Here is an 18467-nt window from a genome sequence, read left to right as displayed (position 1 = left end):
GACCCACCTGAAGTGGCACCATTCTGAGTGCTTCTACCTGACTCTGCACATGCTTGACCCTGTGACCCTCAGCCACTCCTGTCTCATGCCCAGCATGTATTTTCTAGAATTCTAATGGTTTTAAATTTCATGTTGCTAAAATAAGTTAGAACAAGTATACCATAAACCACTGAACTGTGTACTTCTACCAGATGAATTTTATTATATGCAAGTTACATTTCAGAAAAGCTAATGCCTTAAAAAATGGGAGGTGGAAGAGATGAACAGTCAAATTACAGTCTCAAAAAATCAGACTGACACTTTTGAGAATTTCTAGTAGGAATACAAATTGTGAGAGTCTTTATGAGGCAGGATTTGGCAATATATATCAATATCTTAAAAACATTTTACTTATGAACTTATAATTTTATATATGAAATTTTAATTTCAGAATGCAGATAAAGTTTTAGTTAAAAAGCTATTTGTTACAGTACAAATTTCTTTAATGACCATATGAGTAGATTTAATAAAATATGTATATTTAATGACACAGGTATGTTCTTGGGACGTTAAACCATGTGAGTCTATATTGCATTAGAAAACAATGGAAATAAATGTGCCAAATATTAATTATTTAGCTTTGGAGTTATAATTAAACAGAATTTTTATTTACATCCCTGAATTTTCTTCCATTTTCTAATTTTCCACAGTATTCATGTGTTACTTATAAAACTGGGGAAAATAACTTATAATTTTATAAGTTTAAAAATGTTGAGTTCCTACGTCTACACAAAAGCCTAAACATGAATGTTTATAGTAGATTAATTCAAAATGCCAAAACTTAGAAGTAATCAAGAGGTAATTCTGGAGGCAAATGCATAATAAACTGTGGTTCATGCACAGAATGGAATATTATTCAGTTCTAGAAAGAAATGTATTTCAAAGGGCCATGAAAAGCTATGGAGGAATATTAAATACAAATTAGAAAGTAAAACAAACTAATCTGAAAAGACTAAATTACCATAGATTCCAACACTAATAGTGAACCCTAATGGAAACTATGAACTTTGGGTGTTAATGACATCAATAAGAACTCACCAATTGTAACACATGTGTCACTCTGGTGTGAATTTTGGTAATGTGGGAGGCCTGTGGTGTATGTGTTTTGTGGTCTTTAGGGAGTATATGGAAATTTTACTTGGGTTCCAATGGAAGAACCTCTAAATAAATTTAGTATAAAAAATATGCCGTACTCATTAGGTAAGATTCAAGGACCTGAAGACCTAACAACACAATTTTTTAAGGGCAATCTGGTTTCTCTCATACTAGTCCTTCCATGGTTATGCTGTTGAGATAACACCATAAAAAGAATTCAGAAGAACTGTGCAAATAGGAAAGTGCGATAGTAAGAACAAGGAGTTATGAAATAGATATTAAAAGATAGACATAAAATATCACAATGAAAACTTGTAGAATGGCACCAGCTATAAGGAACAGCCTATTTTTAAGTGATCTTTCTGTCAGAATTCTTTTCACATGCTCAAATGCACACAGGTGGGAAAAAAAGATTATTTTAACATAGAACTATGAAGTCTATTTGTCTTCCAGATAATACACATAGTTATTATCCACAGACCAAGGACTTACAGAAATAATCTGATCATGTACTAAAGTGTAGGGGAAAAGTTGACCAAAAAATTGAACTGCCAATTGATATGAAAGCTGGAATTTCTTTTGCATGTTAAAGAATTCATGTTTTCTTATAAATTTTGTACAGAATATTTCTTTTTTATAGGGAAAATATTTTACATAATAGACACAGCAGAATATTTTTTAAAAACTTTTGCTTAAGTGAGCACAGTAGGAAGGAAGTGCCTTAAGAGAAGTTGATCCAGAAAATTTCAAAGAAGACCTCTTAGTTCCTTGGAAAGCAAGTTACCTGAAAGAGAAGGAGCTCTAAGTATGGCTGCCGCAGTCCGGCTGCAGCAAAATAACCAGGGGGTGAGGAACAACTTGTGTAGATTGATACAGCAGGAGTGGGAGCCTCGAGCCGTTTATTGTAGGACAACAGAGGTATTTATACATTCCACATAGCTTATCTTAATTAACATAAATTCGATACATCAGTCAACCAAGAAGGAATCTCCACACTTAATGGCTCTCTGGCAGTTACTTCACAAACCACTCCCTCTGGCATTTTGCCAGGCACCATCTTGACTTGTTTTCAGACCCTAACATTTCTCTGGCAAAATGCCAGGTGCCATCCTGACTTGTTTACAGACTCTAACATATGGCCACTTTATAACATGCTTAATCATAATATCCAGGTAGAAAAACAGAAGTAAATTCTGCCTTACATCTTGCTTTTTTAAAATAAATCCTTCAAAACCAGAATATAAAAATGTTATTCACTATAAAGCTATTAAATATACTTTAAATATCTTTATAATAATTTTCTTAGAATATTATAGAAACCAATATTTTAGTCAAATAAAAATTACCTATACTCATAATAACATGGTTAAAGATGAGAGATTTAGTCATTTCAATGGTAGATTAAAATACAATGAATGACCATTGAATGTAATATTAAATATAGTCTATTATCCAAATAAAACAATAGGAAATTTTATTTTGAAAATGATAATGAGTCATATATTTTGGCACCAGGCAGAAAGGAACATATTTCATAAATTGGAGTCATTTAACCTGAATCAATTACATGTGAAAGCACTTCTATTATTAATCCAATTTTATTTAGAGACAGGGTCTCACTGAATTGTTTAGCACCTTGCTTTTGCTGAGGCTGGCTTTGAACTTGCAGTCCTCCTGCTTCATCCTCCCGAGCCACTGAGATTACAGGCATGTGCCACCATGCATGACATGTTTTATTCTTAATACTTTTATTAATGTTTCATATATTCAGAAGAGTATGTGAAATAAAATTTGTTATCTGAAGTTACTATATTTAGAGATTTTATAGAGTAATTTTATGCAACAAAATAACATAAATGTAGCTACTAGAAAATTTAAAATCACTAGTGTGGCTTCTATTTTATTTCTATTGGATGGTGCCGGTATTGATTTAACAAAGATATTTACTAATTGTTATGGTTTGTATCTAAAATATCTCATAAAGTCTATGTGCTAACAGCTTACTTGCCAGTCTGCATACTATTGGGAGAATATGCCTTTATTAGGAGGCATAGCCAAGTGGAAGAAAGTGGGGCCACTGGGGGCATTCCCTTAAAGGGGATTTTAAGACCCTGGTTTCTTCCCCCCTTCCCCCCCCCTTTCTCTGTAACTCTTTGCTTTCTGGCCAACATAAGGTGAGAAACTGTTCCACCACACATTCCCTGTTGGCATATTTGGCCTTGTCACAAGACCAAAGCAATAAAGCCCAGCAATCAGATGGAAACCTCCAAAACCATAATACAAAAAAAAAAAAAAAATTTAAAATCTCTCATTCTTTTAAGAAGGAAACTTAAACTTTTTAAAAATTAAGTTTTAAGATAAACTTTTTTCTCCTTTGTCTATGTTTTGTTCCAGCAACAGACATCTCACTAACACACAGTATGACTTTGAGCAAGTTAGTAGGCCTATAGGTAACTCAATTTTCTCATCTGTGAAATGTGAATTCAATCAATAACCTACATAAACATAATAATACTCAGAATAGACTCTGACACACTATCAGGACCCTCATTTGGGTGTGTGATATGGACAGGAAGGAGCGTAGCATAGCAGAACACTGTCCATTTCTAAATTTACTTCCATATCTCCTGCAAAACCTACCTCGAGGGGGGAAAAATACCTATGTATAATACAAATCATACAGTCGGGTCTGAGAATATAAAAAGAATATTTTTTTTAGTCTACCTTCGTAAATTTTAAGAGCAGTTTACAGCTGTTTCCTCAGCCTTCCTTGAACATATGGTTTAGAGACACAATGTTAAGGTGCTATTCAGGGGATAGCAGGGAAGGACTGTTTATCATAAAGATGTACTGAAACATTTTCAGTATATTTCTCATGACTAAAGACGAGACATTTATTATTCATGCTTCATAACACTATAAAGGAGGAATAAATCTTCTAGGAGGTGATCTAGAAATTTGGATCTTCACTATAAACCAAATGTTATGTGATTTACCAATCTATGGGGATAATGCAATCAACTACTAAGTATCAAGATTTATTTTTTTGTGTTTGTCAAGAATGGTGAGATTTCTAGTTTCTAAAAAGGCTCAACTAAAAGAGCTATCTTTTAAAGACCAAATTGTGCTTCTAAAGCAGTTTGCTTATTCCCATGGAGAACTGAAATGAGAGCTTTTTATTTCTTTTAATTTATTTGAACATTCTTTGAGTTGAAAGAGATGTACAAAAACATTATATAGGATGCAACCACTAGTATATATTGGAAGTTCAGTTTCCCATTTATACTTTAGCAAAAAAAAAAAAATCAGGTTTCAGCTTCATTCATGAAAGTTGCTTTTCCACATTTCTACAAAACCTTCCTTCCTTGACCTTTGCTTGAGCTCAAATTTTCTTGAATTCTATGTATAAAACTGTTTATTGGTCAAAGGACAGTATCTTTTTTCAGTAGATTTACTCATCTTTAATTGGAAAGAAATCATTCTGGGGACTTTTCTAAGGTTTCTCCAAAAGTTACCAGGTGAAATTGAGGATCTATGTTTATATATTTTAATTCAGAAGAATGGATGATGCCAGCAAAAATGGTGAAATAAAAACTTCTAGAAACTGAAAATCTAGGTTACTTACATAAATATGTAAAAATTGTTCAGGAATTTTTCAGGGAAAAAAAACTCAGAAAACCCTTTATTCTCAATTCTGGCTGATTTTGATGTTCCACATTAGCAGGAAGTAAAGACTAAAAAAGAATCTTCACTGACAAGTGTTGAAGGCATGCCTCAAATGAAACAAACCCCTCCACAAAGACTGGAGACTTTGTGGTTTCAGTTGTATTTTTAAAAAAAAATTTAAAATCCTCTGTCCAGATATTGGTTTTCCACTAAATTGAGCAAAGTCTTCAGTAGCTACACATGACAAAAAAAATGTGGACTTAACTGATTTAGTTCAGAAAAGCTATTCAACACGTGACAATAATAAGCTGTGGTGCAGAGAGAGAGAATACAATTTTTATAGTAACTACATTCACTTATTTAAAACATCCATTTTTTTAGAAAAACAATAGAAATTTATGGACAAACAAAGAAAAAGAAAAAGAAAAGAATGGCCAATCACTGGATAGAAGAAATAAAACTGTCCCTATAGAGACTCAGACATTGGACTTAACAGAAAAAAAAAATAATAAGCTCTCTTAAATACATTAACTAAAGGAAATCATGTTTATAGAACTAAAAAAAGTATGAGAATTATGTCTCAAAAATAGATAATATAAGCCAAATTTTTAAATGAGCCAATTATGATAAAACAATCTGAGAAAGAGAAAAAAAATGTATAAAGAAAAAGTGGAGTCTTAGAGTTCTACAAGATAAAAACAAGTATAGTAAGATGTGAAAAAATGGGATTTCCAAATGGAGAGGGGACAAAGGCATAGAAGAAATATATAAATAAAAATTGGAAAAACTTCCAAAATTTGATGTAAAAAAAAAATTGTACATCAAAGAATCTCAACATACTTCAAGTAGGTTAAATTTAAAGATCTACACCTAGACACTACATGATCATGCTGCTCAAAAACAAAGATAGAGAATTTTGAAAACAGGAAAATAGAAATGATTAATCATATAAAAGAAATTTTGAAGAAGATTAAAAACTTAGAGCTAGAGGTGTAGCTCACTGGGAGAGAATATGCTTAGCATAAATGAAAAATAAATCTAGACACTTTCAGATAAAACAGAAAGATTCTGTCACTAACAATCTTTCCATAGAAGAAATACTAAGGGGAATGCTTCAAACTGAAATGGAGGGACATAGGGCAGGAAGTCTATTCCACATAAGGAAATAGAGTATTGATAAAGGCAACTATAAAAATAAATATGAAAGATAGTTTAAATGTAGACTTTTGTTTGAAAAGATTGCTTTTTCTTGTGATTTAAAAGATAACTGCATAATCAATAATTTTAAATCTCTGTTGTTTGGAACACAATATATAAAGATGTAATTTTTATAACAACAACAGTATGAGGCAGAAATGTAGCTATAGATAAGTTTTGTAAATCATTGAAATTAAGTTAACCCAAAATAGACTGTTATAAATTAAGATGATAATTGTAAATCTAGGGAAACCACTTGAAAACAATGAAAAAATACATTTTAAAAATAGTCTGCTGGCTTCCATTTAAGGAGTTTTGCAGTTGTCACTTGACACTTGACTCCAACAACAAGCATAAAGTTGAACCAAAAGAAGAATCAACAACTCTTCCTAGATCTGAGGTCTGAGGGTAAAGCACTGATACCCAAAGTTGAAGACACAGGCAGATAGTGAAAATCACAACTTACCAGGGCAGAAACTTGCAAATAAAATCCTCCAGGGGAACCAGTATTGTGTGTGTGTGTGTGGAGGGGAAACACCTGAACTAAAATTTGCAAATTCCAGGAGATTCAGAGGAACAAACCTCAGAGTTAAAAACTTGAGGGGACCTAGTCACAGAAGGACCTTTATACTTTCATAATTTTTACTACCCAGTAAAAAAACTTGACCAGACTCTCATAGTGACTATCAGAGGAAATGTCCTCTCATGATTCTAGCGGGAGAGAGGGTAAAGGAACCATTTTGAAATACATTAGAGCATTTTGTTTTAACAAGACATGCCCTTAAGAAAAACTACTTTACCAAATACTAAACAATTGGCGTTTTATCGCATCTTAACTGACTGAGCAATAAAAACAATACCCAGATCCAATCTACTCTGGCCCTCCACTCTAGGGGAAGAAAATACCTGCCTCCAGCCCATTCTACTACCCATCCTATCCCAAGGTAAGTGACAACAAGCATTTGCAAAGTTCACATTGCAAAGGTGCACACTCAATAAAAGAATGAGCCCTCATCATAGACCCCTAGAATGCTACTCCTCACCCTACACATTACCACCAATTTACTTACAGCCTTTACTATAGTTCTTTGTACCCAACATGTCATATCTGGCTATAAAGTAAAAAATAAAAATAAAATAAAATATATTACAAGGTATTCTAAAAAGCAAAAATACACTTTTGAAGATCCAAAACAAACATGAGAATCAGACTCAAATTTGGTAGGCATATTATACTTATCAGACCAAGAATTTATGATTAATATGTCGCTAATGGATCTAAAGGATAAAGTACAGAGCATGTGAAAATAGATGAGCAATGTAAGCAGACAGACATTCTAGGAAATTATTTAAATGCTAGGAATCAATAATGATGCAACATAAATAGAAAATGTTGATGGGGTGATTGGTAGACTTGACAGGATCGAAGAAAGAATTACTGAGCCCAAGGATATGTCAATAGAAATCTCCAAGACAGAAAAGCAAAGAGGAAAACACAGGTCTATAAAAACAACAACCACAAAATCCTAGAATATTTATGGACTGAGATAATAGACAATACTTTTTAAAAGGTTGTAAAATATTATTATTGGGAATACCAGAGGGAAAAACAGAGAAAAAGAATAGAAACAATATTTGAAGCAATAATGACTGAAAACTTACACCAAACCAGATTCAGAAAGCTCAGAAAACATCAAGAGGGTAAATGCTGAAAAAAAAAATGGACTCCCCAAATTAACAACATACTCAAACTTCAGAAAATCAAATAATGGACACTTATGTACTATTTCAACCAACACTGTAGGTCATCCATTCTTCACAGGTTCATATGGATATTCACCAATATAAACCACATTGTGAGCCATAAAATATTTCTTAACTAATTTAAAAAAAGCAGAAATCTTAATATGTCAGCTCTTACACTATGATAGAATTAAAACAGACACCGATAATAGAAAGACAGCTAGAAAATCTCCAAAAACTTGGATATGGAACAGCATATTTCTAATTAACAAATGAATTAAAGTATAAAGCTTAAGATAAATTTTAAAAAATATATTTTAAACTGAATGAGAACAAAGACATAACATCAAAATCTTTGATCCAGTAACAGATATTCTTCAGGGGAAATTTATGGCATTTTATGCACATATTAGAAAAGAATAAAGACAGAAAGAAGTTTCTACCTTAAGAAATTGAAGGTGGGAGGTACTGGGCGTGCTGCTGCATGCCTATAATCCCAGAAACTCCAGAAGATTGCAAGAAAAGCTGACAGAATTGAATGGGAACATGCACAACTCAAAGTAAGAATTGGAAAATTTAATACTCTGCTTTCAATCTTGCATAGAACTAGAGAGCACATTCACCAGGAAATAGATTACTTGAATAACACTATAAACAAACAGATATCTTTAGAACAAAGATAGTAAAATGCGCTTTCTTTTTAGGTTTATATGGAACATTGTTCAGTATCAGCCAATTTTTTCCTATAAAATAAGTTGTAATGCATTTTTAAAAACTGAATCACATGAAATATATCTTCTGGTAACAGAATGATATTAGAAATTAACAAAAGAAAATTAAGAGAATTGGGCAAATAAGGCAAGATTTTTTAAAATAACACTGACTTTTTAAAATTTAAAATCTAAATGGAGTTTAAATTGAAAGTTTTAAATATAGAATAAGACCTTGCTACTGTTAAGATTTATTAAAAATATTAATGGCCTTATTTTTATCATTCTCCTTAGTGCTATTGTAGAATTACTTCTTTATTTCAGATCATTTTCAACACCACCCAGAAGTTCTCTTGGAAAACAAAACATTTTCCGATCATCAACAATAACTGTATTCCTCTATTTTAATCCTGAGTCTTTCAGTAAAATTAGTTTGTAAAGATATTTAATTTTTTTTCTTAAATAATGCAAACTATCACTCCAACTGAAAGTTAAAAGGGTTTTTCAAAATAGCAACTTCCCACTTAGACTCTAACCAAAAGTTAAGTTTTTTCACTATTCTAATAAAAAAAACTCTTTCTACAGAAGATTTTAGTCATTTTAATTAAGTACATTTTTATTATGTACATTTTATCATTAACACTGTGGAGATTATATCTATAAATAAGATTCAGCTTTAACCCTTTGCAACCTTATTATCTATTAGGTAGATAGTGTTAGTCACACAGCATGCAGATAGCTTCAATTACATGCAAAATGCAATACATACAATAATTAAGACATGCAAAACAAAAATGATTCAAAAAAGGAGTTGTTACATCTAATTAGAGTACTTAGGAATGGTTTCTTATAAAGCAATGGTTCTCAACTTTGGCTATCCATGAGTGTCACCCTGGGAAATTTAAGAAATCTTGATGACCATGAAACCTTCATGACCAGTCAAATAAATAGAATGTCTTATACAAACGACCTAATCATCAGGAATTTTTAAATCTCCTAGGTGATTCCAATGTGCAGCCAATTTTAGAACCATTGTTACACTTGACAGTAATAAGGAAGGAATAGTTAGAGTTGAACAATGGGTTAGGTTTCAAGTGAAAGGGATAGGATATGAGAGCACCTGAAGGAATGCCCTTCTAGAAAACAGCTGCTTTACTCTCAGTTTTCAAACCTCAGCTCAATTATAACATTCCCTGCAAAGTTTTCCGGAATTCCTCAATGATATCAATAATAATCTTAATAATGGTAATAAAAATTGATGCTTTTTTAATGGCCCGTGCTATATGCCAGCTATCATCCCAAGTACTTTAAGTATATTTTAATATTAGTCCTCCCACAACACCAGGAGACAGATAATATTACTATTCCCATTCTACATGAAAGGAAGAAAAATATCTTGTCAAGGTTACATGACTAAAAAGTGGCAGAGAATTGAGACTGAAATTGATTCCAGAATCCATGTCTGAAACAGGACCAACTGCAGTCTGGTGCTCTTTATAAAGCCTCCCATAGAGCCCAGGTATACTTCAATCACACTATGAAGCACACAACACCAAAAATACTTTCGTGTTTTCACTTCCACTACTCTTTATTTATTCAATATACAGTTGTTGAGCATTTTCTTGGTGTCAAAAAGGGCATTTGTTACATGAATATAATGTCACATATATGTCAAAGAATCTGTGAAGGAATTTTAGTCTAGAGTAGAGATCTGCAAATTATAGGCTAAAACCTAATGGCCACATGTTTTGTAAATAAAGATTCATGGAGTCACAACCACAGTCATTGGCTCATATATAATGTACAGCTACCTGTGTAACATTAGAGTGGAATGCTTTTTATTTGTCCTTAAATTGATTGAATTAAAAGAATTCTATTTTTTTAAGAACAGTTGTAGGGGGGAGCTATCTTTTTAAATTGTTTTTAGAGATGTACATAACTATTAGCAATATAGTTTTACAAATGTGAAGTGGTTACAACATAGTATACCTGGAAAATTCATAGGCAGTTCAAATGGTTCTGGAGACACGCAACCTTCAATATTCTCACAAATTTCAGCTATAATCTTCTTAATTTTGAGACCAGTGATTTTAATCACTTCTCCTGTTGACAAACAGCATTCATTTCCAAACATTTCGTAAACAGAGCCTGAAAGGAAAGAAAAGTAAAAGCAGATTTTAAAAAGGAATTAAACAGTGAAGGACAAAGTTGTCGGAGTAAAAAGCTTCATGTGAAGTGTCTTTGCTTAGTTTCTCTCTTAGTTCCCTACTAAACAGGAGTTTAATCAAGCCTAGCAAAATGTACACCATGTACCAGGAAACTTTAGATTTTCACTCTTTCCACTGGCAAAGTGTAAACAATCTTGTTTTTGCATTATTATAAATTGAATTTGTGGTTTCCTCAGTACCTTTAGCTCATCTTTCCAAGGTCAAAACAACAAACAGGCCTTACACTGATGGGACTTATGATCTATTTTTTTCTAAGTCACAGAATTAGGCTCAGACGAGTCAACAATGATTTAAGTAAGTAATGCAAACAGGGTTGTAACACAATCCAAGATCCAAAGACAGGTCTGTTCCCCAGGGAAGAAGAGCACCATATTTATTTGTTAGATCTGCTCCTCTTCATTATTGTGAATATAAGACTGTTTGCCCATTTTTATCTGATAGTTTTTGATAAGCTGGAAACAATACCTTTATGGCAACAGGGGGCAGACCAGCCCAGATAAACTGAAAAGCTTCACTGTAATTCAGGATTTTCAGTATCCTTCCTGACAAACCTTTCATCATAGATTCTAAAGTTAAGCTTTTCATTCATTTTCCTTGTTTGGTCCTCTGATGAAAGGACAAGGGGCAGTGAAATAACCAAAGAATGAGTAACGGGAAAGTGGAGAGGCAGAAAAGTCCAACAATCTACCCCTAGTGAAAAGAAAACAACCCAAAACCAAATTCTGGTGTGCTACTGCACTACAATTATGAAGTAAAAAAGGCTGATGCAAGTAAACATTGAAGAGCCAAAGCTTTATTTAAATAGAATATTAATGTTTTCTAACCTTTGAGATAGTTCATAGCCTCTTAATCATACTAAATTTAAAGTATTTGAGGACAAAGTTTTAGGTTTGCTTGATTTCTGAATTTTTTTTTCTATTGAATACTCCTTCACAGACCCTGCCTGATCTGATATATAGTAAGAACTTGGAAACACTTTTATGGCATTAATGGTTCTCATAAAAGTTATTAAGCCTGGCATTCAATCTAGCTCTACAATCCAACTCTTCAATTACATCAGAATCCCACCAGGTAAAGGGACACACTCAAATTAAAACAATTTAAGAAGGTTTAACATATGGGCTATTTGCATAGAGGTACAGCCAGCCCCAGGCAACCTAAGAAAATTAATGTCTGATCTCATTCTCCTTCCAGGTACGTTACTAGCCAATTTCCTCCAGAAACCAAAGGACTAGGGAGCTGCTAATAGTCCCATAAAAGTCCACCATCCAGACAGGGTGGAAATGACCGCAGTACATCAACATTACTGTCCCTTAGCTAATGAAGAGTAATTTTGTAAGCTAGTGTGTATCTGTTCCTCAAGCTATCAGTATGTACTTCTACAACACCTTTTTTTTTCTCATATTATTTCCTTAACTAGTTAAATTCTCATGCTTTTAAAAAACTGTAATACATAGAATTATCAGCGGTCTCAAGTCCTTTGTGGAACAAATTGAGGCATCCAAATAAACAATAAATAATCCACAATGACATTTCCTCCAATAAACTTAGAAAAGCTGTTTGCTATAATCCTTATTCATCAATTATCACATACTAACATTTTAAATCTTAAGTATTATTTCACCCTGTATTTAACTTTTTGTGAATTTAGATTTTATTACTTCCAATTTAATTTTAAACTTCATGAGAGAAAAAATTGCATTGTATTAATGCATGACTGTAACATATCAATCTCCTTTCTCCACTGAGTCCTCAAACACAAGAGAATGGCTACTACAGTGTTGGCAGCTACCCTGGAAAGGAGCTATGTACACACTTTTAAGTCCTGAGTAAAGAGGTACTGCATTGGTATTGCACCCATTGCAATGCAATTGGACCTTACCTCCGCTTGGATAAGAAAGATGCATTACCCAATGGGGTTGGATTACAACCACTTGTTTGTTGTAACTCTACCCCTTGACTCATTTGAATGGCTTCTCCCCAATAAAACCTGGGTTTGAGGCATGCTCCCTCTCTTTTTTGCCTGCCTTGCCCCCCTTGTGGGAGCTGTGGCTGAGGAGCAGTCACTGAACCCAAAGAAAAAGGTATTTTCTTTATATGTCTGTGTCTTTATTTACTTAGCCCAAATTCATTTAGAGTGACCCTGATTGATTTAGTCATATGATGCTGCACTATGGGTCCAGCAGTGTGTTTGGCAGTATGTGTCAGATAAAATGCATAGTCTTTTTTCACCCGAAGCTCTGCTTAGAAGAAGATGGCCAAGTTCTGCTAACATCTGCAACAGATTATGAGAAAGTTGTAAGGAGCATATGATAGGTGTTTAATTAGCAATTGCATGGTGGAAAGATTAAAGGAGAATTCCTGAAGGAGAGGAGAGCTGAGCTGTGTTTTAGAGGATGCATCACAAGATCATAGGACAGGTAGAGGGAAGAGTATTTGAAAAGGCACTGACATGTGAAAGAGCCTGACACATTCTGGAAATTTCAAGCAGTTTGTTATGTCTAAACTGTAAGGTAATAAAAGGGAAGTGGTTAAAAACAGAGGCTAGGGAAGAACACAGAGGGAGTTCAGACTGTGAATTCTTTCAAATCAAAATTATATAGGGAAGATCAGTGGAGTAGAAGAAAGATTGAGAGTAAGAGAGGAAGGATGGGAAAGAGGAGGAAATATGGAATAAACTTAACAAAATTACATCATATGCACATATAAATGGACCACAGGGAATTTCACTTTCATGTATATATAGAAAGTACCAACAAAAAAATAATTTAAAAACAAGTAAAAGGAATATGAATAAAGGGAGAGAGAATAGGGAGAGAGAGAATAGGGAAAGGGAAAGTGGGGTTGGGGTGAGGAATGAGGATTGAAATAAAATTCCATGCAGGTATGATTTTGTCAAAATGAACTCAATTACTATGCATAACTAGTAAGAAAAATGCTCTTAAAAAAATGGAAGAGTTGATCTGGGGATGTGATTCAAGTGGTAGCGCGCTCGCCTGGCATGCACTGGGCACTGGGTTCAATCCTCAGCACCACAAAAAAATAAAATAAAGATGTTGTATCCACCGAAAACTAAAAAATAAATATTAAAACACTCTCTCTCTCTCTCTCTCTCTCTCTCTCTCTCTCTCTCTCTCTCTCTCAAACAACAACAACAAAAAAGGAAGAGTCATCTGAAGTCTGAATAATCCTGAAAGGCAGAGAATCTTCACTTCTAGTTCTAATGGTGCAAGAACAAATTCCAATTTAATAAGAGGTCATTTGTACTCTAGACACTTGCTATCCAGAGTTTGATTCACTGTGTCACCTTGTTTCACCTGGGAGCTTGTTAGGATCTTACCCAGACTTCAGATCTGCTGAATCAGAACCTGCATTTTTAACAAGATCCCCAAGTGATCTATAAGTACATTATGTTTGTAAAGCATTGGTGCAGGCAACAAAAGCTTAGCTGAATTTGTTACAAAACTAGAGATTGTTACAAAACTAGACAGAGAGAGGAGGACATGGCACACAGAGAAAACCTCTGGTATTATGGAGGTGAAAGATGCTGTAAGTGGGGACAAGGGAAAAAAATAGAGAAGTGGCATGGTAAGATTTTTCTTTGTCACCTGAAATAGAACATATTTTAACCCCCAATTTTAGCTGAAGTCTGTTGTGCTTAATTTCAGTGTGATGAGTATCTAATTGTAGACGTAATGGATAGCCAGTGGACTGACTTGAAATACCATCTCTCAAAAATTCAGCAAAAATTAAAAATGGAGCAATATATTTGCATGAGATTCTGTATTAATTCACAAGGACTAGAAACCAGAAAATTCTATGAGAAGAAAATTCTGTGAGTTTTGGTCACCACATAGAATGTTTTTGACTCTTCAGTTCTCTTTTTAAACATCCCTCTCATCATCTTTCAAAAAAAATTTAATTTTTTACATCTTTTAAGGAAAAAAACTTCATGCAAATTAGGTTAACATTTATCATTTCTCTTTAATATTTTGTGACTCTCAATGTTTTTCTAACCAAGAAAGGTATTAATACACTTTAATAAAGAGGTGCTTAGTGATGGCCAGCATTAGAGAGTGAATGACTGTAGTACAGGTGACAAGAACATATGGCCAATCTCAAATCCCTAAAATTGGAAAGTTCCTTGTATTTTGCTATGGCCAATATAATGTCTCTTAAAATACTTTTGGCTTCAGTTCTAATATAAAATGATGAACTTTATAAATAGACATTTTCAAAATCTCAGAAAAAACACATATGTGTAATTGCTTTTTAAAATTTTTCTGAGATGTGTGTCTGAAACATGTTTGTGTATATATAGACATACATATTAAAATGGTTTTGTTTCATTTTAACCACAAGACATGTATTTTGAATATGCAAGTCTCGAATCTCTTCTATCTTTATAGACTGATTCTTTCCAAGTCAGAGCATATGTATTCAGGATAATGCCAAACATCAGAGAAAAGTGGAACAAAGCAGCCTGCTTTCAGTGATCAAACATCTCCCCTGAAGGCTGTAATGAAAGAGCCACGTGCCTTTGAAATCACCTTCTCTGTAATGCTACTTTGCTCAATAAAAACGACACATTAATATCCTTTTATGAGCTCATCCCTTGTTGGACAATCCAAATAAGCAATGCTGTGATCATATCAGAACAGCTAAAACAATTGGTTCAATAGATTTTCTTCCCCTCAAAATGAGGCAGTCGGGAAATAGAAACTACATTGTTCAGAGATTTTCTCCTCTTGACTCAAATATACTCTGCCCCTTCACCTTCTCCTCAACCTGTCAAAGTCCAACTAACTCTAAAGATCCAGTTCATGCTCATCTTCTTCACAGACTTCCTTGATCCCCACACCTCTTTAACAATTAATACCCTCCTCTGTGTCTTAATAGCATTTTGTATGTATTTTTATTATAGCTCTTAATGTGTTATTATCACGACCTGCTCTTAGGATATTACTTTCTGACCATTAATGTTATATATTTTTTGGAATGTGTTTCTAGTAAAGAAACACCATGATAACTGTATTTATACCACTATACACAGCTAGAATCACAGTTTTTGTTACTTAGTAAATCCCTAATGAATGTTATTACTTTGATTTAATGTAAGATGACAACAAATATTATTTACAATGATATAGAAGGGGTTATTCTCCATAAGCTGAAGGTTTTGGTGTGAGTTATATCTTCAGGTGGTATGTTTACTATCAAAAATACAAGCACATGTGAGATTAGCTGGACACTTGTGACTCCCCAGGCAAGAAAATATTGAGTATAGGTGACTCTCATATGATTTCTACCTACTGAGTTTGCCACATTACCATTACATTTGCCATCTCTATAATGCTAGCCTTGAAGAGAGGCTCATGTGATGACCTGAGATAGATATGGAGGAGTTAGGAAATTATGTCTGCAATGTGTGTTTGATAGTATATGACAATGTATAGAAAATAATATTAGATGGAAGTTACTCATGAAGATGCCTTTGCTTCTCATAAATATGTGTGATATTCTTTGCTTAAGAATAGCACAAATTATCAAGAATCAGCAGTACCATAAAGGGAGACTTTAAGTGCAAAAATTCCTTTATTGGAACCATATTCCTAGATTTGGTGCCTGATGAGCCATTAAAGAAATATGCTCAATTTTCTCTTATATAGTTCACGATAGTAATGAAGCTTAATGGGGACTATGATTGCAATAGACATTTACATGGCCAGTTGTCCATATTGAGACTGTATCTATTCCCTGCAAGATAGAGACAAAGTCTTTCTCACTATCTGAAGAATATATAGAAAAATAAATGACCACAATATTTGATATTTGAATGTAGTATACAATTAAGTAGGCATGACACAGAAAGTCTGTTGCTTTACTATGGGTAAATAGTAACCAATTTTTACCTGTTTAAAAAATTATATATATAATCACAGAAAGTATATGTGCCCATTGATAAGAAATGATTTTTCAAGGTCATACTTTCTTCCCCCTGACATATCAGTATAAGGAATGGAATGGAGTGGTAAGATAAACAATGGCTTCACTAGAAGAACTGAGCAATAATCTCTCCAGCCTCTAAGGAAATGAGGTTCTTCTTGATAACTGGAGGTGTAAGTATTACCCAAGACAAGCCTAGAAACAGAAATGTGCTGGAAACTGCAGTGTATCTTGGTGAGTCTTTAAAAGTCTGAGCATGGGGAGAAATGAAAGTTCTAACAGGAGCTAGACAACCAAAACAGCAGATCAAAATGCTAGTGGGGTTGGAAACCAGAAAACCCAACTTTTCAACCATTCTGAGTAAAGCACATGGCTTTAGGATGACTAGGTTTTAGTGACAGAGAAGGAGTAAGTCACAATTTTATATATTACCTGAGAAATAATTATTTTATGGCCTATTCTATTTATTTTTTTAAAAAAAACTGTGCTAAGAGGGTTTGCAAGAGGTTGTCATGATAGAAGTCATGATCGCAGGTCTTTGTGTCAAAAATTATCAAAGCAAATGGATTTAGGGTAGGGCTGTATGAAATGAATATTCCCCCTACATATCCACAAAACGTTTGCCTGTGATGGTGGAGTAATTCAGTGGTTCTTTAGCTCCTTACTCATAAATCAAACATTCTTACATTTATTCAAATGTCAACCCAAAATGACATCATCAACAATAAAAAGATTTCTTTAATGAACAATACCACATTGGAAATTAGTTTATTATTTTAGGAAGAACTTAGTTTCAAGCACATTTTACATATTTTAATATACTTGTCTATGCTGCATAAATTAATGTAAATGAATCTACTAGAGACCTCTATAGCCACTTAAAGCTATAAACCCACTTAATGAATATAAATGTACTGATTGCATTGATTATACAGGGCCTCCAATGCACTATAAAGTGTTCACACAATACATAAAAAACAAAGCTTTACTACGCTATATACTTCCCTGTGTTCATTAACGTTAATAAAGCCTTTCATTAACTATTCTTCTTGTGAATTATAGTTTAGAAATGAGAGTAAAAATTTAGATATTTTTATAGAAATGCTGGAGGTCCTGTCCATTGAATTAAATACAAATGATTTTGTTATTTTGTGTGCTTTTAATGTATATATTTTTTGGTACCAGGGATTGAATTCAGGGGCTTCACTGGAACACTGAGCCACATCCCTAGCCCTATTTTGTATTTTACTGTTGGGATTACAGGTGTGTACCACCATGACTGGCCTTAAATTTTTTACTTAATTTTCGTAATTAATTTATCTTGTATTTTATTGAATTATCAGTCCATGATGGATTGGAAGAAGAAAACAAATTGGGCCTTCACCACAGATAGTTTGAAAGCCCTTCCTAAAGGCACTAATAAAAAAATATGTATATGACCATAGACAAACCAGAATGTAGTTTCAAGGAACTAGAAAGAGTATGAGTCAAACATATTGAGAAAAAGAAAGTAATAAACTAAATATTTATGTAAAGACTTAGTCTGTGTTATTAACTCATCTATCTCAATAATATCAGTGGCTTGGGTCCCCTAACTAAAACACACAAATGTAATTAACTGGACAGTAATAGTTCTAATTACAAATTATTACCTGGAGATTCAGATTTCTACATCATATTCATCTGAGTTGTGCAAGTCACTGTTTCAACCTAATTGACTTGGGGTGTTTGAGTTGCTCAACCTATATATGGAAGTTTCAAAGACATAAGCATGGGAAATCCCCTACTTGAATTCTGTGAGTTTGACCTATATGACATACCAGGTATTCCCCATGAAAGAGAT

At 33.5% G+C, this 18467-nt stretch overlaps 1 protein-coding gene across 1 annotated transcript in view; it reads right to left on the bottom strand.

The window, feature by feature from the left end:
* Nucleotides 1-18467, bottom strand: part of Themis (thymocyte selection associated) — a 189393-nt gene that overhangs the window by 137264 nt on the left and 33662 nt on the right. Inside the window, exon 2 of the mRNA XM_078019210.1 lies at nucleotides 10440-10598. Coding sequence (XP_077875336.1) covers nucleotides 10440-10598 — 159 coding nt within the window. The remainder of the gene's footprint in view (nucleotides 1-10439; nucleotides 10599-18467) is intronic.

This window comes from Ictidomys tridecemlineatus, chromosome 8, assembly GCF_052094955.1.
Source record: "Ictidomys tridecemlineatus isolate mIctTri1 chromosome 8, mIctTri1.hap1, whole genome shotgun sequence".
NCBI lineage: Eukaryota > Metazoa > Chordata > Mammalia > Rodentia > Sciuridae > Ictidomys > Ictidomys tridecemlineatus.
The sequence above is the reverse complement of the archived record's forward strand: the minus strand, read 5'-3'. Positions and strand labels throughout refer to the sequence as shown.